General features: G+C 29.9%; 2 protein-coding genes and 1 non-coding gene across 3 annotated transcripts; 1 reads left to right on the top strand and 2 right to left on the bottom strand.

Moving 5' to 3' along the window:
* Positions 1 to 3,550: 3,550 nt before the first annotated feature.
* LOC108481153 (uncharacterized) lies at positions 3,551 to 4,494 on the top strand. The gene is made up of 3 exons (XM_017784320.2): positions 3,551 to 3,836; positions 3,929 to 3,998; positions 4,102 to 4,494. Exons 1-3 carry the CDS (start codon positions 3,692 to 3,694, stop codon positions 4,244 to 4,246), a joined length of 360 nt encoding a protein of 119 aa, XP_017639809.1. The 5' UTR covers positions 3,551 to 3,691; the 3' UTR covers positions 4,247 to 4,494.
* Positions 4,117 to 9,729, bottom strand: LOC108481144 (SNF1-related protein kinase regulatory subunit beta-2-like). Its single transcript, XM_017784312.2, has 6 exons — positions 9,436 to 9,729; positions 9,098 to 9,261; positions 8,520 to 8,675; positions 5,890 to 6,071; positions 5,618 to 5,780; positions 4,117 to 5,014 (listed from the first exon to the last, which is right to left on the bottom strand). Exons 1-6 carry the CDS (start codon positions 9,437 to 9,439, stop codon positions 4,691 to 4,693), a joined length of 993 nt encoding a protein of 330 aa, XP_017639801.1. The 5' UTR covers positions 9,440 to 9,729; the 3' UTR covers positions 4,117 to 4,690.
* Positions 4,473 to 4,575, bottom strand: LOC128295886 (U6 spliceosomal RNA). The gene has a single exon (XR_008286435.1). It is a non-coding gene; the product is annotated as a U6 spliceosomal RNA (small nuclear RNA).
* Positions 9,730 to 26,413: the final 16,684 nt, after the last annotated feature.

The following is a 26,413-nucleotide window of genomic DNA, read 5'->3' as shown; positions in this document are numbered from 1 at the left end:
CACAAATTGGTGATAATGTAATTTTTACTTCGGAAGTGCTGCGAACTATCAAAAGGAAAAATGAGGGCAATAGAGGTACATGGGCTCTAAAGCTTGACATGAATAAAGCATATGATAGGCTAAGCTAGAATTTTGCATGTGTGGTTTGATTTGAGGAGACCTAGATCGACATGATCATGACGTGCATTACATCTGTTTTTTATCAGGTCCTTCTAAACGGAACACCAATAGGTAGTTTTTGTCCAAAAAAGGTTTAAGAAAAAGTGACCCACATCACGATACCTTTTTCATGCTTTGTCAAAATATTCTATCTTTAATGATTAGTGAGGCAAAATGAGAAACGAAGTACATGGACTTAAGATAAGGAAAATAGTATACCAATCTCCAATTTACTTTTTGCAAATGATAACTTGTTATTTTTCAAAATAAATAGAGACTCATGTCATACAATCAAAAGTATCCTAAACTAATTTTGCCTTTTCTCTGGGCTTTGCATAAATTACAACAAGTAGGAGCTGACGCTCAACAATAATGTCCATTCGAAGTTTATAAGGATGTTTAAAGGAATACTTCAGGTTAAGGCCACAACGGATGTTGGCAAATACTTGGGGATAGAGTTAGGTATGTTGAACAAGAATGGTAAGTTCTTTAAACCTATCATAGATAGAATTAAATCCAAACTCTCTTTGTGGAAGGCTAAGTTACTTGGACAAGGTGGAAAACTTACCTTGATTAAGAATTAAATCCAAACTCTCTTTGTGGAAGGCTAAGTTACTTGGACAAGGTGGAAAACTTACCTTGATTAAAGCAGTATTGTCAAACTTGCCAATTTACCAATTATTGTGTTTCCAAGCGTCGAAGAACATTTATAACCAGATGGATCAACTCATGAGCAAATTTTGCTGGGACGAGGAACAATGGTTAAGGAAAATACACTACATAAATTGGGACCAACTTTGTTCTAGCAAATCTGTTGGAGTTATGGGCATAAGGAAAATGCACATCATGAATAATCTCTTTTGGCTAAATAAGCGTGGAGAACTATTGATAATTAGGGTTGGATACTTAGAGAAAATTTGGTTAAAAAAATACTACACTAAAGGGAATTTTCTCCAAAGCCAAGCAAAATTATGAGATTCGTAGGTGTGGAAAAGCATCTTGAGCTAGAAGGATGTAATCAAACATAATATCACTTGGCAAAGTGACAACAGATGGAAGTTGTCTAGCTCAGGAGTGGAAGAAAATTTAGAACTAGTTCACTGTAAATTGTCCAATTTGGAGACATAAAGATGGTGAGAAACAAAGTTGTTCTTTGAAATGCCACTAAGCTGAAATGGAAGTAACTTTTGAAAATAAATTTTCTTTGAAATCAACATACTTCCAAAAATCGAATAATAAAATGTATAGGAATACTAGTGCACCTAACTTGAGTACCCCAAAGAAAATATGGAGGTTGCCATGGGTTACTAAACTATCTAACAAAATTGCCATATTTCCATGGAAAATCTTGAATAATGCATTACTTGCAAAGCTGAAGTTCAAAAGAGTATTAGTTCTATGGATTCAAGATACATTTTTTTTTTGTCTCAATACAGAAGAAATTGTGAGCCATCTTTTATAGGAATGTAACTTTGCTAAGGTAGTATGGTTCGGTTCATCCCTTGGAATTTGGACTAGTGATCACAACATAAATTCAATCAGAGAGTGGTAAATACAAATTATGTTGCAGGTATAGAAGGAAAAGACTTTACAACTGATATTCTTATTACCTGTGCACCCATCATGTGGAATATTTGGGTTCACAAGAACAAAGTCTTATTTGAGGGAGTCAACCCGAATCTAGTAGTTGTGATTAAGGAAATAATAAAGCTCACAAATTAGACTAAGAAAAATCACATAAATTGGGCAACTCTAGAGACATGCAAAATAGCTCCAAGTTAAGTTAGAGTTGTAATCAATAATCCTCACAACATCTTGATTGGATGGAGTAAAAGGTCTTCGACTATATCGTGGGTTATACTCATTTAGAGACCATATTTAAGATCATGGACTACTCTTAATGGAAGTTTCCAATATGAGGATGGAGTTGCACGTAAATTGTTGATATTGTGCTTTACCTTAGACAAAGGCCTTTCAATTGGGAATTACCTCATGTGTCATCAAATCCAGGGACAAGCTCGTTTGAAAAATCATTGAAAACAAGCAATTTATAGTCATTTGGAGAATTAAACCAAATTTTGAGGACATTCACATGTTAAATGCCCTCATGTTAGGGATGAAGAGGCATTAGATTAGGTGGTTAGAAAAGCAAAAATAACATCAACAGAAGTTTAAGGACCAAATAATGATAAATATAAAGACTAATTTAAGATTATTTAGTTACTTATCAAATTTTCTTTATCACACCATTTGACTAATGTAACAAAAAAAAAAATCCAAATTGTTGGGGTAGCGAACAAGTTCACTACATAAGCTGCATTATATACACTTACAACTTTATAACCATAATCTCAAATATATGACTCGATAATTTTTTAATCCATAGAACAATAGGTGGTGACAACTAAACTTGAAGTTGGTGTGTAAATTGCATTATCTTGACTGCTCACCAATCTTTATACTCATCCCGACAAACCCAAAACCAACTTGCTTAGTGACATTCCTTTATTTAACCATTACCTAAATCTAAAATCTAAAATCTATATTAACATTACTAGATAAGATTATACAAAGCAACATGGAAGCTTGTAAAATTCTCCGCCACAACATAAGCCCAATCAACATTTCTTCTAATGGAATCGATTGGATAACTTAATATTTCAATTGTTGGCAAGTAACAAACACTACAAGAATTTAAACTTTTTATTGCATTTTTTTATGACTGTATTCAAAAACTTTAGGGCATGTACAATTTTTTGTGACCTATTTAATAAATGTCACGATAATTTATATTTTTAAAAAAAAAAATAGAGTAAAAATGTCATGGAACAGTAAAATTTTAGTAATGGCCAGTGACATTTTAAAAGGTTAAAACATGTTAACTTTTTCATGATGTTTTTTAAGATCTTTTGCGACGTGTTTGAGTGATGGTTAAGGGATGAAAGAGAAAAGAGTTGTAAATATACTATTAAATAATAATTTAATTTAACTTTTCATTATAGTAAATTTTAAAAATATACTTAATTAAGAATGCTAGAGAAATTTTCTTAATAAAATTAAGAATTAGACAAAAAGTATAACAAAATAATCATTTGCTACTTTGACAAACAACAAACTATATTAATATTTTAATATTTAGAATTTTATAAACTTATAATTAGACGCAACTAAAATACCCAATGATTTTTAGATCTATGATATCTAAATTTGCATATGGACAGGTGAAGCACTGCTCTTGAATAGTTAACTGATATTTTCCTAAAAATTTATTTTTAAAAAATTAAAAATAATAAGATAATAAAACGAACACAGGTACATAGGTATAGGAACACAGAAATGATTCAAAATTGTTTATAACATTGGGCCACGTTTGCACGGGTCATAGGTTGAGCAAGATAAGGTTAGTATCTGAGCTCAGCTATTCCAGATATCAGCTGCCACCACATCCATATCATATCATATCCAATACCATTTGAGATATATGTGATAGTCAAGGAATGGACATGCAGATTGCAGAATTTCCTTCTCAAAAATGGCAGCCAAATTGGCACTCTCTTCTTCTCTTACCACTCAGATTCCTTTCTTACCCAACTCTTCATCCTCTGTATCGGCTTTCCCTTGTGCCCTCACTTCCTGTAACACAAGGCCCCATAAATTCAGAATTCATGCAAACTTAGGTAATTTTCATTTTCATTTTCATTGGATGTCTTGTATATTCTGAAGTTTTTACCTTATAATGATTGGTGAGAAACTGGTTTTGATTTGTTAGGGGAAGGAGAAGGAGAGCTCAAGCCTAAAGGAAAGAAGAAATTTATAACTAGAGAAGAAGAACCGGAGCAGTGAGCGTTTTTCAGCCACATGATTTGGCTTCTCAATTATTTTTCTTGAGATATACATAGCAATTCATGTTCCAGTTGATTGAATCTTAAAAACTGATTGCAGGTATTGGCAAACTGCAGGAGAAAGGGAAGGAGAGAATCCCATGAAGACCCCTCTTCCTTACATTATAATATTTGGAATGTCAACACCCTTTGTAATCTTAGCCATTGCTTTTGCTAATGGCTGGATTAAGGTTCCTGTTCGATGAGTTTTGAGAATTGAGAGACTGGGTTTTTCAATGTTGGTTTACTCCAAATGCACCTTTAATTCAGCCTTCTCGGCTTTCTACTGTAAGCATATATTGTTAACACACCCTTGTTTTGAGTATTTATGTTGTGAATTTCTCAAGCAAAACCAGACCATTTCTGAGTACTGGTTCTTTTATATCAGTTAAAAGAGACATGGCTGTTGTTCAGTCCAAAACTTCTTAGTAATAAATTTTGGATCATTTATTCATTTGTGCATGTCATGCTTGCACAGGGTCATGCTAATCTTCTATATGTATCGTTCCAATTATAATATGTCCTCCAAAGTGACCTGAAAGAGCATATTCGTATGGAAAATAACCTTTCCACCTTTTCCTTTTCATTATGCCAACAATATCACACAGTAACAAGCAGCATTGAGAACATTAAGTTATAAAAGTTTTGATTTACCTATGCACGGATTTGTACAGTACTACAGTCACATATTTTTGAAGAAATCTATGTGTGGAGCAAAGCGCCACAGTCTGACCATCACTGCCATCTTTCTTGTAAAGATGGTTCAGCAGCGTATGAGAAGGCTTTCGCAAGGACCGGGGATTCCTAACAAAAAGTGATTGCTCATCTAATATCTTTGTCCGAAGCTGTGGAGGCAGTTCAGGTGGAGGCTTGCTGAAATCACCATCATTTAGTGGTTGACTGTCATAGCTTGATATCGGAGAAGGTGGAGATTCGAACTCTGAAAGGCTTTCAGGAGCTTCTGGAACAAACTCCTGTTACAACACACCAAGGGAGTCTCATTTTTAATGTTGGTATTCAAGCAACAAATTAAGTAAAATGCATCAAAGTATCATTACACCATAGCTACTTAAATATATGAAGAATACTCTCAACTTCCTAGTCTTGAAAGCTCAGAAGATAGCAATAGAGATGCCATGAACACTTCCAAATCATAATTATGCGTTATGAAGTCTTAGCAACTAGCATGCATCATATACAGGCTGATGTCATTGATATGTAAGTAGCAGATTTATATCAAACCATTGAAAACACAAGCATGATAGCAGATATGGAGTCCTTGCTGAAAGCAACTGCCAGACTACAGATACAACTGCAATTTCCCTTCCTTTATACCGATTTATCAGAAACCAGGGATCATTAATTTATCTTGTTGGATCATTTAAGCTCTTCAGCTACTGATACAGCATAAGAGGAAGTCCAGCAGCTGGAGCTGCTACAAATAGATTCACATACTACTAATATGTATATATCTATCCTTCTTGTTATATAACAACTAACAGGCTCCCAATTCAGGGATAGCCTATCTCTGCTTGCATGAATCTGCAATCCAAATGAAAAACGAAGTTTGAAAATACCTGCAAATCCAAAATGTTATAAGCATTCCCAGACTCATCAAATTCGCACGGTAAGTTTGGAGCATATCTCCTCAGCTCATCAACAATGAATTGGTAGTGGTAAACACCAAATGGGAGCATCTTCATGATAATGAAATCTTTACCCAAAGAGTGCAAGGGTTCTCTGAAAGGAGAAGAAATAAAAGTTACTGCAACTTAGATTGTGAAAAGAAAACTGCTCAAGCTAAAGAATGGAACTTCAAACATAGACACCATAATAGAGATTCCAGTACATGGTCTTCCAATTGTCCCATGATCCAGTAATAGCTACTCGCTTGCCACCAAAACACCATGTTATCATCACTGCTCTCATCTGCTCTTGGTGGAAACCCTTGTAGCGCGTAGACTTTTGTACCAGTGGATCATTTCGGATTTGCATCATTTGACCAGGTCTGAGCAAGGGAGCCTCAGAGATCTGGAGAAAGAAATGCAACTCGATTGGATTTTCCATTACATGTATCTCTATCAACGTGTGTCCTTAGATATGCCAAATCATGTGGTAGATAATAGAAAGCCTTCATAAACAAGCTTTTCTTTTCTTTTCTTTTTCACGAATGTTGTACAAAATTTCAAGCTATTTCATTTCCTTTTAGCATAATATGCAGAAACCAATCTCCTTCAAGTTTACAGCATACCCAGGGACATTAAGAGGAGAATGACACCATGTCAATGGTTTTTAAGGCCAAAACTGTTAGTTTTGCAACAATGAATATTGCTATAAAGTTTAACCCCTTCTAACATGAAAGCATGTAACAAGAAGTCAACAAGCATCATTGTATCACCTTAAAGATTCAAATGGAAAGATATCGTACATACAGTGAGATAAAATATTCCATTTACGCAAAACAACAACTATTATGATAAAGAAACAAAGAATTACAAGCCTATTCCTTCGAAGCAAATGAGAATACAGAAATGCAGACCATAAAATAGGCTGTAAATTTGAGACCCTACAAACATAGCAGGGTAGGAGTAACTAGTAAGAGCCAAGGTTTCTAGCTCAGGGCACCCAATCCCTGCCTTCAATACACCCAGTGTTCCATGAGTTATGCAGAAAGTAAAAGGTTTATCTTTCTTACTATCTCAGCAACCATAGATGATATAAAATTATCTTTTTTGGTAATGATTAAAGAGGCAAGCAGCCAAATTTAAGAGGGGGGGGAAAGAAAAACAGGACAAAAGGTACTAGAATACATGATCTAACTGTTTTTGCACGTAAGAAGCAACATTAAATTTGCATGGCAAGGTTCCAGTCTATGTGCAGCAGTAGAATACAGTATAGTGGAAGCACAATGAAAAGGGAAGTATAAACTGAAATGGTTCTTTAGAGAGCTAGTAATGCATCATACTGAATTAAACAATTTCGAACATTCTGGCCATCATACTGAAGAAGTCTCATATTAGCATGTGTGAATTATCTAATTCAAGATAGCACTGCATTTTCATACACTTTGGTGACAGTTCAAAGATAAATGTTCTGTCTCCATTCAAAATAGGCCAAAGATTCCACCTATGTACCATTTGGTTCTTTGAAATGATTTAAATCTTGAAACATGTGGAGATCCTTTTCATGCACTGATCTTAACTGTAAATCTAATGCTTTAATCTATCTCAAATATGATTTGAATAAAATTTAAATTTATTTATTTATATTTTTAATATCATATCTAAAATAAACATAGTAACTGTTTATGATACTTGTTAACAAAAACATCACTTAAAATTAAGAAATTATAGCGTTTTTCAAAAACAATTTTCAATTGCAACAATGATACTAACCATTAATGAAGCAATTTAATTCCAACCATTAAAAAGTGAACAGATAAAAGATAATTAGTGAGGAAGTTAATCATCTCCTATAGTTTTACTTGACCTATCTAACTCTAAAAGAGAAAGACATGATGAAAAAGATTGAACTTTCTTTGTTATATTAGTCCATGTTATTTTGTAAAAATGAAAAAGAAAAACTAATGAATTTGTAAACCTCCAAGGCATTTAATATATATGACAATTAGTTTAGTACTGTTACTGAGGTTAATTTTTTTTTTAATTTCAAGTGTCTTAAAAATTAAAATATTCATTTTAAATTGGAAACTAAAATAAATTCACATAATATTCAAATTATTATATATGAAATATAAATTGTAAATATTAATTTGAATATGCAATCATATTTTAAATATTAAAATCATAGAAAATAATAGAAAATGAGAATGAACCTTTGAATTACAAGTTTAATAATTTGTCTTAAACGTTGATTATACCAATCAGCTCAGTCAGACATAACGATTTAATGATGACTAGGTAAGAAAGTAGTGCTAATTAAAATTAATGATATTAATAATAGTCTAAATATAATACTTAATTTAATTACGTACTGAATATGGAAATATTTTAAGGAATTACACTTCAGTGCAACCAAATCATATATTTTGGTTAAGGGTTGAATTATAAATAAAGATATTTTCATTATTTTAATTCAAACCCAGCTCTTTTTTTTTTTTTTTTAAATCAAATCACCTACTATGGAGATTTTTACTTTGGTTCCAAAAACTAATCTGATAACTTTGATTTAAACAGCCAAAACCAAGATTAAACAGGCCTAAAGTTGAATACTAATTCAAAACATCAATATTTATTTGCGTATGATTTCAACTCTAAGTTAGGTCAAAATAGAATCAAGAAACTTATTATGGTTCCAAAATTCTATGTCCTGAGACCACTTGCTTTGTAGGAAAAGTTAAAGATTCTGTCCAAGTAAACAATGGAAAAGGCAAAAATAGAATGAGATGAAATGGTGGCTAACACAATTACCCACTTATTACCAACATGGCAAAGATTTAGAAAAGAAGCTTCAGAAAACCTGTAAATCCGGAGCTCTGCCTGAATCGTTGTATTCCCATGGCAAGTTATTCTCACTACGGATATCTTCGTACCGCGTAGTGTTTTGCATTAACATATCATTTTGAGTTTGAGTTTGGATCATTTCAGCAGATCTTAGCCACGGAAACATAGGGATCTAAACATACAAATTCAATACAGATGTTAGTGGTCTTTCTTTCAGTTAATATATATTGCATTTATATATTCCATATCATGAACAAGCACTTCAGATGTCAATTTCTGGGCATAGCAATGTAGTGGCACTAAATCTCTATAGAGGGTTTCTTTTCCCTTTGCTTTAGAGATAAGTCTAATCCAGTATCAAATTCAGATCTAATATCAATCTTTTTCATTAACAAAAAATCTAGTATTTTCCAAGGTAAGCATTTCATTCTAATAATTAAATCCAAATACAAATTCTCATATTCATGTTCCCAAACTTAAACTATATATATATATATATACATGCTTCACTGAATCAAGTCTGTCCTCATGTTATTCCACCCTTCAATTCAACCCTACCAAACAAGGAAGAGAAAAGAAGAATAAAGAACTAACCTGTGGAGGGAAAAGGAAGGGAGGCTGATAAGACTCATTAGGACTATGTGGAGGGGAGTGAAGCATTGGGTCTGAATTAAATTGCTCATTATCCACTTCATTTCCATTCTTCTTTGCTCCTGAACCTCCTTCACCATCATCTCTACCACTAACATTTCCCATTACTTTAAAAACAAGTAAGAAACACCTCAAATTAGTTAAATAGTCTCAACAATTTCTATTAAACCACAAAAACCCATCACTCCCCATGGAACCAAAAAAAACCCAGAAAAACCAAAAAAGCAAAACTGATCAAATATACTCGATGATTTAGAAGGGGAGGGGGGTACTTTACTCACCCATGAGTGTAACTGGACTGCACAATCACAAGAAAGCAAGCAAAGGAACAAGTCAAGGGAAAGCACCATAATTTCTGCAACTTTACATTAATGTAATTTTCTTTATTAATTATTTATATGAGCATTTGATTGATTGATGGAGGTCTTAATGGGAAAGTGCTACTTGTCTACTCCATTTCTCTCACTCACTTCTGGATGAGTTGAAAAAAAAAAAAAAAGGAAAAAAGAAAAAGCGGAAACAAGTGAATAATGAAAAGTGAAATTATTTATAATATTCTCCAATGAGTTTGGAAGAAAGATCCTTATAGTATAAATGGAGAAGTCATGGACCAACCAAGTCATGATGGTTGGCTCAAAAGAATGTTGTTTCTGCCTTTTGTCCACAATAACCCAACTGTTCCCCTATACACGTTGTGCCCTTCTTTACGGTTGATGCCTTGCGGGAATCATCTCCTGCCACGTCTCCTACATTCCCATCTCATATTTTATCTTTGTTTTTAATTACTCAACAATGCCTTCCTGTACACCTGTTCATAATTTGATTCTGGTCACGCCCCTCTAAACTTTTAATATCCTGCCACATCAATTTAATTTTTAAAAATTCGTCAAATCATCTAATTAAATAAATTATTAAAAATTATAAATATTAAAATACGATTCAATTAATTCATTTTGCAAGTCAACTGATCTAATTTTTATTCCAAATTGATACCTTAATTAATTTTTAATTTAATCAATTCATTTGATTCTAAAAAATGATATTTTCTTGTCAACTAATTATTAATGTAATGATAAATGGCTTCCATTGTTTAAATTTTTATTGGTATTAGTTCTTAATTTAATTCTAGACAATCCCTTCTTTTTATTTCAGATAAAAATATATATATGGCATGTTAAAAAAATTAAAATTTTAAAATTTAAAGAAATATAAAAATTAAAAATATAAGAAGTTATAAGATTATAAAATTATTTAAAATTATAAATTTAAATGTTGTCCAAAGAAATACTACTCATTTATTAGCAAAGAAGCTCAACTCTCTTAAATGAGCATATACATCATTAAACAATACATTTTCTTCTTTCTCCTTTAAAGCACTACTCATTACCACTAGCACATTTGCTACATGGCGGGTGAATTGAGTTTAACTCACATATTGTACTAGTAATTCATATTGGAATACTCGTTGGGCAATGCCCCCCACTAACATAGGAAAAGGTTTCGAACTGCATAAACAATTCTTGTATTCTTTGTTCTTATTTTTTAGTTCTAGTTGTATCTTTAGTTGCAACTCCCAATACAATACTCAACACTATGAATTGTTATCAAAGCTAGACACCTCACATGTCATGTAAGGATGTTGCTTTTAAAATGCTCAAAAATGGAAGGTAGCTCAATTCCCAGATCCCCTATGTTAGATGACTTCAACTATGCCTACTGAAAAGAATGAATAAGAGTGTTTATTAAGTCTCTAGATGAGAAGGCATGGAAAGCTTATGGAGATGTTCTAGGTTGCTTTAATACTTAAGGTTGAGATGACATCATTTCTGACTTCTTTGATGCCTGTGAAGTATAAGGGTAAAGGTTGCTTTAATACTTAAGGTTGCTTCAATACTTAAGGCACTTAAGATCAAGCTTTCTGAGGAATTGCTTGTTTTTATGATTTTGGTATCGCTTCCTAGACTGTAACACCCGAAACCGGGTCTAGGAATTTAGATTGGATCTCGGACGATACATTGATCACTGAAGAGATCTACGTAAAATTTTAGTTATCCAGTTAGAAAACACCCAGTTTATTTAAGTTATGTAAAACTTTTTAGTTATCAAATCCTATTATTCAACGCAAGGTATTTTAATTCAACCAATTTAATTCAAAACATTTCATACCATAGTGTTTAAAACAGAAATTACAATCTACAACCGTTTACATAAAACTCAGATTAAAAGAATTGATTATTAACCAGTTAAAGAAAAATGCGATGATTCTGAGACCTCCGACTTACTGAGTCCAACTGTAGAAAATGAAAGTGTACATAAAAGGGAAACACTAAGAGAGGATGAGCTACTTAAGCTCAGTATGAGTCTGAAATAGAACTAAAAACAGGAATTTATAACACAATCCAATAGAACAACAGATTTTTAGTTACTCTCAGTGTCAGGAAGCACACTTGGAACTAACGTTCCAACAGAACTTAACAAACATAGTATATCAAGTTCACTCAAATATTCAGCACAAATGCTGTTCAGACAACAGAATACAATCAACATATCTTACAGTCAGAACTCATAGACAGATGCAAATAAAATGCAGTCAAATAAAAAAAACAACCCATCCAGCCAACATACCTCTCCATCCCCCGATCACACCCCAAAAGAGCTGTTAAAGCTCATCCAACCAAACACACCAATTAGGACCTCGAAAGGCCCATCCAAACCTACACACCAACATATGTGGATTAAGCCACTCAGATAATAATACGCAGTAGGGCTAGCGTATGCGGTAAACTGCTATACAGGCGAGTGGCAGTTAAATTGCCAGATCAGATAATAGTGCGCAGCAAAGCTAACGCATGTGCGGTACAATGCGATAAATTGTTGTATATATAAATCACAGTAGAACTGTCAGATCAGATCAGAATCAGTCTCCCTTCTCTTCATAACCCAACCCAAAACAGTTTATGCAAATGCATGTATGCATTCAATCTCACAAAACAGTGATACAATATCAGACATTCAGACAGAACAGATATGCACACCCACACCCTAGTTAATCGGGTTCAAAGTCAGACATTACACATATCAATCACAAATAACACTTAAGCCGCAGCTTGAAACGGAGTCTTAACCACTCTTGTTTAAACTTAACTAGGGGTTAAAGCACCCAAACACATTTTCAGGTTGCTTCAATACTTAAGGTTAAGATGACATCATTTCTGACTTCTTTGATGTCTGTGAAGTATAAGGGTTAAGGAAATGTGAGAGAGTACATTATAGATACGTTCTATGTTGCTTCAATACTTAAGGCACTTAAGATCAAGCTTTTTAGGAATTTCTTGTTTTTATGATTTTGGTATCGCTTCCTACATAGTTTAATCAGTTTAAAATTAATTACAACTGTTAAAAGGAGAAATGGACTCTAAATGAGCTCATTTCTCATTATGTGAAAAAGGAAGAAAGGTTGAAGCATAATAAGTTTGGAAGTGCTCATTTGGCCAATGACTCTAAAAATAGCAGCTTACGTTTTGAATATAGTACTTACTAAAACAGCTGCAAAAACACCTTAAGAGTTTTGGATAGTCAAAAGTCTAGTCTAAAGCACTTTTATAGTTGGGGATATCTAGCTGAAGCAAGGCCTTATAGGCCACATGAAAAGAAATTGGACTCTAAAATAGTAAGCGGCTACTTTATTGGTTATTCTAAGTGATCTAGGGGTTATAAGTTTTATGATCCTACGATTAGGAGTATTTTTGAGATAGGAACTACAACATTTCTTTTTAGGATGTTGAGTTTGGAGGGCGAAATAAGGTCAGAGACGTTGCTTGTGAGGGGGAATTGGATTCTAACTCATTTCCTACTATCAGTTTTGACGATGTTCAAGTTCTCATACCTATCATTGATCAAGAAGTGAATCTAAAACCTCAACAAGACAATATTGAACAATTCCTTATTCAAGATGAGGTAATTGTTCCAAAAGAACAAACTCAACAACATCAAGAACAAGTGTTATTAAGGAGGTCCATGAGAGAGATGAGAAATGTTATTTTAGATGATTATGTTGTATTTCTCCAAGAACATGAAGATGACAATGAAATGATGGAACATGATTTAATCAAATTTCGTCACACCATGAAAAGTTCTAATTCTCAAAAGTAGATTGATGTCATGCAAGAAGAGTATAAGTCTATACAAGATAATAAAGTTTGGGAACTTGTCCCATTACTTGAAGATGAAAAATCTACTGGTTGTAAATGGATATTTAAAACCAAGAGGGGTGCAAATGGTAACGTGGAGAGGTGTAAGGCACATCTTGTAGCTAATGGACATACTTATAAAGAAGACATTGATTTTACAAAGACTTCCTCTCATGCTTCATCGAAAGACTCTTTCAGGACAATTATGATGCTAGTTGCTCATCTTGATATTGGGTTACATTAGATGAATGTTAAGATTGTGCTTTTCAATGGTGAAATTGAATAAACAATACAAATGGTACAACCAAAAAACTTTTAGTCAGAAAACCCAAAAAATATGATTTGCAAATTAACAAAATCCATCTATGGACTCAAACAAGCTTCCCCTAAATTGTACTACAAGTTTTATCAAGTAATTATCTTGTTCGATTTTGAGGTGAACATTGTTAGTGATTGTGTGTATCACAAATTTAGTGGGAGTATTCTTGGTTCTAGGTGTCAATGATTTTTTGCTTGTCACTAACGATATAGGTTTATTGCACGAAACCAAGAGGTTTTTATCTAAGCATTTTGAGATGAAAAATCTTGGGGACACCTTTTTTTTTCCCCTAAGAATTTAGATACATTGAGACCAGTCTTGGGGTATTATTAGATTGTCACAAAACAGTTATATCAATAAAGTACTCAAAATGTTTGGCATGCAAGGTTGTAGACCAAGTGACACCCCTATTGCTAAAGGAGACAAATTTAATCTTATTCAATACCCTAAAAGTAACCTTGAAATCCAGGAAATGCAAGAGATTCCCTATTAATCAGCTGTTTGGAGTTTAATGTATCCTTAAGTATGTACGTGTCTGAATATTACGTACATTGTTGGGATGTTAGGAAAACATTTAAGCAACCCTGGTATAAACCGTTGGATAGTAGCCAAGAGGATTTTGAGATATCTTCAAAGAAAAAAAAGATTACATGCTCACATATTAGAGGTTTGATAAGTTAGAGGTCATCAAGTATACAGACTCCAATTTTGATGGAATATTGATGCAAATTTTTGTCACTATGGTGCAAATTGTGACAATAATTGGTAGTCCTTTATTCCAATAACAACAAGAGCGCATCAAAGTCAAATCACATAGACTTGAAGTTCTTGGTTGTTAAAGTAAAGGTTTAGAGTGGTTAGGTGCCTATAAAGCATATTAGGACAAACTCCATGATTGCGGACCCACTTACTAAGGGACTACATCCAAGGTTTTATAAGAGGACACTGCTCATATGGGTGTAATATCATTCCAAGATATTCAGTTTTAGTGAGAGTTTGTAATTTTAAATGTTTTTCTGTTATAGAGAAATTTTTAGTTATTTCAACTTAAGATTATTTTCTGCAGAAATAAAATTTATTTAGTTTTTTCAAACTCTGGTTTCGGTAAAGTTTGACCCTACTGAGGTTAAGGAAGACTAGTTGGAAATAGACATGTTTGAATCATATTGCATATAATTCCATGTTACATATCCATACTTGATCTATGTCATTTGGTTGTGTTAATATACGTGATTAGGGATAGATTTAGCTATGATATATGTAACGAAAGTCACCTTGGTTCTATGTTAACATAATTAAAGGATGAGATTGTTCAGAATACATTTTGGATATAATAGTAAAGTTTTGAGCTCATAAGGTTATATAATGTCATGTAATTATAGAGTAATTAGTATATATATATGATCCAAGTGGGAGATTATTGGAAAATATGAACATCACATATATAATAATAGTAATTACATATTATTTACTATCATAAAATATTAGCCCAAATTAAAATGATCTAATTTGGTTCACATTTATTGGGCATTAGTTATTAAATAAAGTACGGGTCAAATATGTGTAGATATTCTAGTAACTAATTTCTAATTGATGATGGATTGATTTCAAATTAAGGTTAATGTGCAAAAGTTATATATTAGGGTTATGATCTCCAAATTACACATACGTAATTTTTCTAATATCTCATCTTTAGAAAAGAGAGCCACCTTCTCTGAATTACTTGTGTACTAATTTGGAAGATCAAAACTATAAGATCTAAAGATTTCAAGAAATCAAATTGAATTCATGTATGCTTCCGCATCTAGTTTTGTTCTTAATTTATTCTTGATTATCTGATAAGATAGATTCTAGTTTTTTAAGTTTTATATTAGATCTTATTTTACGGTTCAAACACGAGAATGAAGAATTCTTAAACTTTTGTGACAATGGAGGGATCTAACATAAATTTTTTGCTCCAAAAAACTCCACAATAGAACAGGGTTGTTAGGAGAAGCAACAAAACCATTTAGGACATGGAAAGGGTTATGTTAAATGCAAAGGGTGTATTACACAAATTCTAGGCAAAAGTTGTTAATATAACTTGCTGTATAATCAACATTGTCTTGTTGTGGCATAAGATGAAGATGACACCTTATAAGATGTGGCATAATATAACTTTTAAAGTTTCAAAATCTAGATTTTGTTAAAATTATTTTAAGATGTGGCATAAGATTTAAAAATTTTCATGATATAAATTTAAAATTTTAGTCTGCATATTATTATGATTGTTAGCTCTAAACCCATTAATATAAAATTCTATAATAAATTATGTGTATAATAATATGCAAAGTAAAATTTAAAATTTATTAATTTAGTAGTTTAAAAAATCTGATTTAAGGTTTTATTTAAAGATTTGATTTTTAAACATAACCATAATATATTTTTTCTATGGGTAGGTTAAATGTTGGTTGATATACGGATATATATTGAACAAAAAAAATTAAATTTAGCCATTTATGTTGTTTTTTTTTTTTTAAATTTATTGATATAAGTTATTTTTGGAGAGAGAAAATAAAAATGCGTCCTGTAGGGTGGGTGCGTCTTGGCTGAAAACGCATCCTATAGGGCGTGTTTTTAGTCATGTTAGTCATAAACAAGTCCTATAGCTCCTTTAGTTAGATGATTAAATGTTAATACTTTTGTCCTTTAGTCCAGGTTCGATTCCTCTCTTTTATATTTTTATATTTTTATTTCATGTTGTTTCAAGCTTTTATTATTATTTTTAACTAATGTTTAACATTTTAATTAGATGGTTAAGATAATTGCAAATTCACCTTTGAGTATGAGCTTCAATTCTTCTTATAAGCATTTTAATATCTATCTTTTATTTCATGTTATTTCAAGTTTTTATTTTTATTTTTAATTAATGTTTATAGTTAATAAATATATTGTTTTCAAGTTTCTTTATTTTAATTAATAACTATTTAATTAATAATCCTTTTATTTTAAAATCAAATAATTATTGCAAATATCATTATTTTTAGTAAATATAATTTTTGTGTAATATTTATTTTTCAACTCATATTAGAAATTACCGTACTCACAATATAGGTGGAGAAAATAAATATTTGACATATAAATATTATATATAAACAAAAATATATCAAAAGAATTAGTTGACGTTTTTAAAAATAATTACATATTTATTATTTGATTTTATAAATAAAAGAGTTATTAATTAAAAACTTGAAAAAATATATTTATTAATTATAAACATTATTTAAAATAAAAAGCTTTTATTCAAAAAAATAAAAAGCTTTAAACAAATGAAATAAAAAATAAAAAAAGTTTATAAGAGGAATCAAATCTAGGACTCAAGTAAAAAATACTTAAAATAACATGAAATAAAAAAATACAAACGTGAATGGAATAGAAATCGAACTCGAAACTTAAAGGACAAAAATACTAACATTTAAAATACTTTAAATGCTTATGCTATTTTAAAATTTAGTTGTAATACAATATTTTAAAAAAATAGAATACATATATTATGCTATTTTAAAATTTAATTGAAATAAAAATATTTTAAATAGAATACAAATATTTTTTGGTGAATTAAAAGAAGAGGGTTAAGTCCTAACAACAATGCAACTAAATTGACTCGAAACTAAACCATACTTGGAATGATGAACACCTTAACTATCAAGCCAACACAGGAAATGTTGTATTTGACATTTTAATGATTAGAAATTTTATTATTTACATTTATATATTTCAATATAACACTATATAACATTACTGGTATTAACAAATATTGATGTTATAATACTAAAACATAATATATGTTAATTAATTACACGATTTATTGTTAAATATGAATTTTAGAAGTATTATTTATATTTTAAAATATGTAAACAAATTAAACATATACAAACATAAATATAGTTTTATTTATATATATTTTAAAATAAAGTTTTATTCATATTTTTAGTGAATAGTAAAAGTAAAAGAAACATTTGTGTAATAAAAATTATTATTAAGTTTAATATTTAATGTACAATCTAAATTTGATTGTGCAATTTTCTTGCTGGAAGCATGTTTCATGGCATTTTAATACGAATCCTGAAACTTACTGGATATCACTTCTTCTTTTAAGCGCTTCGATACAGGGCATTGATGTTGATAAATATTTTGATATCATCGCATTTCTAGTTTAAGGTATTCAATTCTGTTTCGAAATTGTTTTGTTTAATTGTATGAAGTGGTAATATTACGTTACATGTACTTTTTTTTTTTATAGTTTTATGTTACATTAATATTTTTATCCTAAATTTTGGAATTTTTATCTTGAAAAAAATTAAATTTAGAATCTCATGTGATGGCTTAATGGTTAAGAGTGATCACTGTCCTAGGTGTGACCTGAGCTCAAGTTACATTAGTTGTTCGTTGTCGTAACCATTTTTTTTTAGGAAAATCGAGAATCGACTTGGATTTTGAAAATGAACACAAAAAACGAGAGTCGCAACCGATCCTTTTTTACGAGGTGTGATCGGGTCACCTCGTTAAAGTGGTTGTTTTTAATAAATAGCTTGATTTATTTAAACAACAATTTTGGTCTACGCAAATCAAGAAAACAGGTTCGGGAGTCGGTTACGCACGAGGAAGGATTAGCACCCTCGATACGCCCAAAACTGGTACCCAGTTGATTAATTAGTGTCTTAGTGTCGAAGATTGAAAACTTAAAAGAATTTAAGATACGGTCCTTTTTTTGTAAAGTGAACATTGAAATGTCAAAGACATTCTTGTCTCAAGGCAACGACATGTTATATCCAGTGAGTTAGGATACGGCATCTCGAACTTTTGAGAATGAGCTTGCCTTGTATTTTAAATAAATATATTTTGACCTCTTTTAAAAGGATATTCGGTTAGTTAGGGTGAACGAGGAAGATCGAGACCCAGTAAGTTAGGGCACGTTTCCTCGAATTCCCGAACACCGAACATTGCCTTTACTTGTAAAAGATCTTATTTCGAAGTTTCAAAGTGTCATACCCGGTAAGTTAGGGCACCACGCTTCGTATCTCCGAAAATAAGCATTTTTAAGACTTGTATCGTGATTCAAAAAGAATATTCTGTTATTTAGGTTAAATGAGAAAAGTCGAAACCCAGTAAGTTAGGGCACGATTATCTTGAATTACCTAATAATGGATTTTGCTTTTATGAAAGAATTGTTTTAATATATTGAGCAAAAAGTAATGCGATTTATAGTAAAATGTAAAAGCAAAATATAGCATTGACATGTATAAGAATATAATAATAGTGCGACGGTGTCAAAACAATAACATGAGCAACCGTAAAAGGTGAAGTAATATCAAGGCTAATAGTATGCAAATATAAACAAATGTTAAACATGGCAAAAATAAAAATGACAATGATAACGGAAACGAAAACGAAGATAATAATAATGTAAATAACAATAGTGTGAAACGATAATAATGCACGGTATTTAAACATGATAGTAATAATGTGAATATGAAGTAGTAGGGAGCATATGCATGTAAAAATATACGTAATATAATATTAAGACATGCGTAATAGGGAATATAATGTATATATATTTAATGAAAACATATGTGACATACAAATACCTAAAAACAATAATATTAAGCTATTCATAATGCTATATAACATATATATATATATATATACATATACATATATAATGAAAATACATACTACTATGTAATAATAATAGAAATACAAAAGAAAAAGCAATAAAAGTATTAAATTAAAGTAATATATATATATATATATATATATATATATATATATATATATAAAACTACATATATAAATGTGTATATGTACATATAAAATGTACACTAATATATAATGATAATAGTAATAATAATAGTAATGTTAAAATGCAAAAAGTAAATATAATATGATAGTAATATTAAAATAAAGTAATTAAAATAATACTATACATATAGAAAATGTATATACGTACATATGCAGTAAAATATATATTAATAGTGATAATAATAACCATATAAGTGATAATAATAACGATAATAATATTTAAAATATACATAAAAATAATAAAAGGTATGTGTATATATAATAATAATAACAATAGTATAGCAAAAATAATAATATGTTAATGAATATGATAATAATAATAATAATAATAATGATTAAAATAATGCTAAAATAAAAAAATAGAGTAAAAATAATATAAAAATCAGATTAAATCTCAAAGAAGGGATCAAATTCGGAACTAAAACAGAATTTTGGGGCCAATTCGAAAGGAAATATAAAAAGGGGCACCTATTTGAATATGCAAATAACATACGGGGGCCAAAAGGGAAATTTACCCGAACCCTTAAAACGACGTCGCTGGGGGAGGATTCAATCACAAAACGTGATGAATTTTGAGGCCAATTTGAAAGAAATGAAAAGCTAATTGCAGAACGTGTGAAAAGCGGAAGGACTTCGCAAGCAATTAGACCATGCTTGCAAAAACACGCGGATCCTCGGTTAGTCGGGTTGGGTCGCTCGGGTCTGGCGTGAAACGGCGTCGTTTTGGCGCTGTGAGTTGAGGCCCAAAACGGCGCCGTATCATGTCTTTATATAAACCTAATATTTTTTAAATCATTCATTTTTTCTTGCTATTTCAGAAAAAAAAGGAGAGTTCTCCCTTCTTCTCTGGGACAAACCCAGTGTCCGGCTAGGAGAGTCTCTTTTTTTAGTTTTTTTTTATATATATATTATATATATATATATATATATAATATGTATATATGCGTTAGTGTCTGTCAATACATTCGAAAAAAATAAAATAAAAAAACGAAAATAATAACAACGATCACCTTAGGTTATTAACCTTTGTTCCTCGGTTTGGACTGTTTATGCTTTCTGATATTGCTAGGATTCCTATTCTTGCTTTGGATTTTTTAAGATCCAATATTGTTTTTCATTCCAAAAAAAAAAAAATACCGAGCCTTACAAATGGTAATGGATTCAGCCTTTTATAGGCGTTTTTTTTCTACAACTTGCTTCTGCTTTCTATCTTGTCTCGTTAATGCATTGCAGGTGCTTGTGGCGGTGGACTTGATGGGGCGGTGCTGCAGCAAAGACGGTGGATGGGATGGGGAGCATGTGCTGAGCGGCTAGGGTTTTAGGTTTTCCTTTATTTTTCTTTAATGTATTGGGCTAGGTTTAGTGGGTTCAGTGGGCATTTAGTGGGCTTGGGTTTTGGGCCCAAAATTGGGCTTGTACATTCGTGTTTTGCCCTGTTATTGTAATTCACTAAAAAAATTCAAATTAAAATCTTAAAATTTTATGATGAAATTACTGATGTGGTATAAAACTATTAGAAAATAAAATTAAATATTGACTTGGGAATACCTCATAAATAAAACTTTAGAACATAAAATACATGGAACAATTTATAGAATGAGGATTTTCATTTTTAGTTTCAAATAACTCTCCATTTCATTAACATAAAATTAGAAGCATGAAAAAAGAGAGCAAAAGATACATTAAAAATTAGGTAATACTTTCATTCCAGCATCTCTTTTGAATATATTTTTATTATGGGTTTAATTATACAATATGGATATATTTATATTATGAGTGTTATTTAACTGTACATTCCTAAAAATAAAAGTGTAAACATAATTTTTTTACCAAATCTTAACTATTGACTTCTTTTTAAGGTTTAAGTATTTATAGTCATATGGTTTAAAGTTAATATATTTTTATTTACCATATAAAGAAATTTCCAAAACAATTATTTATTATATGTGTAATACATTATATTTATAGTGGTATTTTTAATACTGTAAGAAGTCAGATGCTTTTAACATGGAAAATATATAATTTAGCAGGAATTTAAAACGTAAATTTATCATTCATCTAATTCTCCATTCATCAATACGTATTTGTGATATAAGTTTTAATCTTAAATTTTAAGAAAAGTATTCTTCAAAACTATACCTATTTATGGGTCGGGTCATTCGGGCGGGCATGAGAGGGTTTGGACAAAAATGTAATCTCGAAAAATGGGCTTAGAAAAAAAATAAGACCTGTTTTAAAAAACGGGCTGGACCTTGGGTAAGGCATTCTTGGCCCAGGTCGGCTCGACCCGAATTCACTAAAATACAAAAAAAATCTGTTTTTTTTTAAATGCAGTGTTCTTATTGTTTTCTCCCTATTTTGCTATCATTTTAATATTATGATGTTATTATTATATTATTATTGTTTGGATATTGTATAAAATTTATTTTATTGTTAATATTGTTATTATTTTAGAGGTATTTGCTTGTTAAGTTGCATCTATCTCAGTGTTATTTAAGTATACATATTTTTAAAATTTATTTTCAATTTGTTGGGAAATATTTATTTTGATTTTTAGTATTTTTGATGTATTATATATATTTAAAAATAATATAAAAAATTAATATGGGCATGTCGGGCTAGGCCTGGGTTTTACCATTTTTATTCGGGACGAGTTTGAGCATTTTTCGAGCCGGGCACGGACCTAACAAATGAGTCTAAATTTTTAATTGAGTCTAACCCGACTCAACCTGTGAACACCTCTATTAAAAACTATTTTAAAGATTAGAAAAAGAATCAATCAATAATTAATTATATAATATATTATACTATGCCTACAACTACAATCAATATTTTCATAAATAAATATGGTTACTAATCAAATATACTTTTATTATTATTATTATAATGAAACATACCAAACTTAGATATAAAATTTGATTTTTTAAGAACTGTATTTTTAAATAATTAATTTAACCAAATATTTCTTCTTTTATTTTGTTGTATACAACATATACATGATTCTAGTTTCTTATATGCATATTTATACAATATATATATATATATATATATATATATATATATATATATATGCATAAATATTGTAAGAAAAAAATTTATTGTATTTATGTGATCTCCTCAATCCAGCCTAGATGTTAGATCTGAATTCAAAAGATTATATTAGCCACCAAAATGACCAGTAAGCTATCAGAGTTTTATAAAATAGTCATTTTAAAATATTTGTTTATCTTAGAAGAAAACTTAGCTTATTTCCAGAAAACTCATGTGTTAACAAAACCCGACTAAGTAAAACATTTTCCTTGTAATGGTGACTACTTTTGAAAACTTAATTTTCAGTTTATTTATTACTCAAAATTTATTCATAATCTAGTAGTGAAAAGTGATATTCAATTTAGTTTTAATTAAGTATAATCAAAATTATTTTATGCATAACTAATTCTAATTTCATGTTCAATATCCTAAATTCAAATTAAAAATCATACATGCTAAATAAACTCTAACCATAATTCTCATGCCATAATTTAACTAAAGAAATACAGTTCCAAAATTACAGGAATTATAAAATATGCCTAAATACTTTTATATAAAAGAAAACGGTTCTGAGCCCTCTATTTTTTGTATCTACATCTTAACCTGGTGGGTTATCTATAAAGATAGAAAATAATGAGCAGTGAGCTTTAAGAAGTTCAGTGTGAGTTCAATCATAAGAAAATCAATGCAATCAGTAGACAAAACATATTGAATCATGGCATTTAAAGGAATTCACAATAGCAATTTCAGAATATCGGTATTTCAAATTAACTCATCAATATATCATCTTTGAATTCACAGTATTGTATGCACATGCTTTATGAATGCAATGCAGTTTCAGTTTAATAGAAAAAATCCTACCCAACTCTATTGCATACCATAGTAAGAGTTCCCAGAACTCATCCATCCTTACACACCACGTTGTGGATAAACCACCAGAAAATTTGTAGATAAACTACTAGTAGGTTGTGAATACATAATGTATTTGCAGATAAGAGCTGCCATAAATTTGTGGATGAACCACCAAAGTTGCAGATTATGAAACTGCTAGAAGTTCCTCCTTTTGAAACGTCCCACCCTATGCGGTGCAGTATGACATGCTAGTAATAGTTTAGTGCAGAAATAGTAGACATGCTTAACATGTAATCAGTAATATTGTGGCAGGATTTTAACAGTAGTAGTTTTTCAAAAATACAGAGACAATAGGCATGTATCATTCACATATCATGCACATAACAATAGTAATTCAGCCAATCAGATCATGGATTCCAAAATATTCATATTATCAGGGTTTCAACTGAGTGAAATAAAACTCTAAAAATAGTTTAAGGGAATATCCAAGGACTAAATTGCATATAACATAAATTTCTAGGTAAAACTGTAAAATAGTGGTCAAACGATTGTGTGGCCAGGCCGTGTAATAGACTGTGGCTGTGTCACAAATGCCAAAGTTAACCTATATGAGGGGCACAACCATGTGGGAGACCTTGTGGTTCACAAACTGGCCCAGGGTTCGCAGGGCACATGGTCGTGTGAGGGACTGTGTGGTCCACATACCCGTGTGGGCCTATTCCTAGACACAGTTTGCCCTGATTCACTTGTAAAAGAACACACACCTTTCACCAGCCATGATGAAATTGACAACCTGTAAGAAAAACGATTTGAATGAAGATTGATTTTGATTTGAGAAGCAAAAATAATTTCAGCAATGGAAAGAAAATATGATGCAAAAAAGAGGATGAAAAAGAAAAAGGAGAATAAATAATGAAAAGAAGGTAAAATTATACTTGGGATGAAAAAGAAAGCAAAATTCAAGTGTAATTAGGAAAAGAGGGACTAAATACCTAGGGTTTGGGAACCTTTGGGACGGCATGGTAATTTATCCTTGTTGTCGAAAATAAAAATGCACACTGGGGATAGAGATGACTCAAACTTGGGTGCATAAGGGAGGATACTAGCATGTTAACTATTAGGCCTAAGGCCTATTTCTTACTTTATTTTTACACTAGACAATATATATTTTAGTTTGACTTTTATCCTACTTTGCTGAAAAAAAAAAGAAGAAAAGGAAAAGAAAGAGGTGACTTAGAACTTAGACCTTTAAGAAAGGCACTAACTATTTAACTATCAAGCTTAATTCATTTTTTAATTATTTATTTTTATTAAGTCCTTATATTTTGGAGTGTGATAATTTATTCTCATAGATTTTTATATATGCATAGATATTAGTAATTTTATTTTAATAATATATAGATGTTTGTTTAAAGTTTCTTTCCTTATTCTAGCTTTTACGATAATAGAGTTTTACTCTTTGATTAAATTTTATAATTGCTTTTAGTGACATTTTTAAATATGTTAAATATTACGCATGATAAATTTTATAGTGACAAATGAAATGTTCTTAGATGTGCTATATAGCAATTGTTGCCTTTTATTATAATCTTAAATTGCTACAATATATATGATATGGGTTGTATAAAATTTATTAAATTAATACATATATAAAGTTGCACCCAAACTCCCTAAAATCCGACGATCCTTGGAAGAAATAAACTTTTTTAATAGAAAGTAGGTCATAGGGCTGCTTTAGCAAGAAAACGATGCTACAATATATATATATATATATATATATATATATATATACTAGTTCTTTTGGTGTATATTAATTAAATATATTAAAATAAATTTTAAATTGAAACTTCTCATTTAGAATTTTATAAAAACTATCTAATAGTATAAATGTTTGATTCGTTAGTTTGGATATATGATATTAAAATGAGTTAAAATTAAATATAAATTTTTATGTTTATAAAAATAAAAATATTCAAAAGTAATATTGTAATATGAAATAGATAAAGAGTTTATAATTTAAATAAATAAATGTGATGTTATCTTCATTCCATTATTCAATTTAATTAAAGTAAATATAAAAATGAATTAAAAGTGAATGTTTATTAAATAATTAAAATCGTAAATTTAATTGATTTAATTAAAGTAAATATAAAAAATTAAAAGTGGTGGTATATTAAATATGTATTAATTATTTTTTCCTTGACTCACCGAAATTTCAATTAAATAATTTTAAAATATTTTTATTTAAATATAATTATAAATATATATAATAATGTAAATTATATATTTTATTATTTTAGTCTTTTAAATTATTAAAAAATAAAGGAAAAAAATTATGTTTTTACCAAAGATTACACAATTATTTTATTCTTAGCTATAATGAAGAAGTATAATATATTTTCTTCTATTAAAAAACAAATGTAAATTAAAAAATATTTACTTTATTTTATTTATTAATTAATTTAATTTATTAAAATTTAATTTTTAAAATGGGACTCCTTTTCAATATAACTAAAAAGTAAGTATTTTATAACTTAAATAACTAACTTAAAAGTAAATGTTCCTTTATAAACTTTAGTTTCTTCTTTTATATTATATATGATTATTCCATTTAAAATTTCCACAAATAAGACTCAGTAGGTCACACATATTCCTCTAGGATACAGTGTAATAATAAAAAAAATAAAAAATATTTGGTACATTGTTAGTGTATGAGTTTCTTATATCATCGATGAATAATAATATAACACTTTATCAATAAATAAAACAAAAAATAGTAGAGGGCTAATAAATAAACACTATTAATTTTTATTTAAATTTAGTTAAATAATAATTAATTGTAAATAAATACTAAATTCTCAACTTTAAAGTTGAGACCCTAAACCTTAAATCCAAAACCTAATTCTTTAACTCGAGAATATCTCATATTAATTTATAATAGTTATAATTCATAATTAATTATATTTAAATATTTATAAGTCCTTTTTATTTTTATTTTATATAACGATGAATTACCATATTATTATT

This window comes from Gossypium arboreum, chromosome 7 (genome assembly GCF_025698485.1).
Source record: "Gossypium arboreum isolate Shixiya-1 chromosome 7, ASM2569848v2, whole genome shotgun sequence".
Lineage (NCBI taxonomy): Eukaryota > Viridiplantae > Streptophyta > Magnoliopsida > Malvales > Malvaceae > Gossypium > Gossypium arboreum.
The sequence above is the reverse complement of the archived record's forward strand: the minus strand, read 5'-3'. Positions and strand labels throughout refer to the sequence as shown.

Excerpts from the sequence above, each read along its gene's own strand:
- LOC108481153 (XM_017784320.2), top strand. The coding sequence starts at position 3,692 with ATGGCAGCCAAATTGGCACTCTCTTCTTCTCTTACCACTCAGATTCCT. Across the intron at positions 3,837-3,928 it reads CAGAATTCATGCAAACTTAG|GGGAAGGAGAAGGAGAGCTC; the intron begins GTAATTTTCATT and ends TTGATTTGTTAG. Across the intron at positions 3,999-4,101 it reads AGAGAAGAAGAACCGGAGCA|GTATTGGCAAACTGCAGGAG; the intron begins GTGAGCGTTTTT and ends AACTGATTGCAG.
- LOC108481144 (XM_017784312.2), bottom strand. Across the intron at positions 8,676-9,097 it reads CCTTCCTTTTCCCTCCACAG|ATCCCTATGTTTCCGTGGCT; the intron begins GTTAGTTCTTTA and ends TTGTATGTTTAG. Across the intron at positions 6,072-8,519 it reads GCAGAGCTCCGGATTTACAG|ATCTCTGAGGCTCCCTTGCT; the intron begins GTTTTCTGAAGC and ends TTCTTTCTCCAG.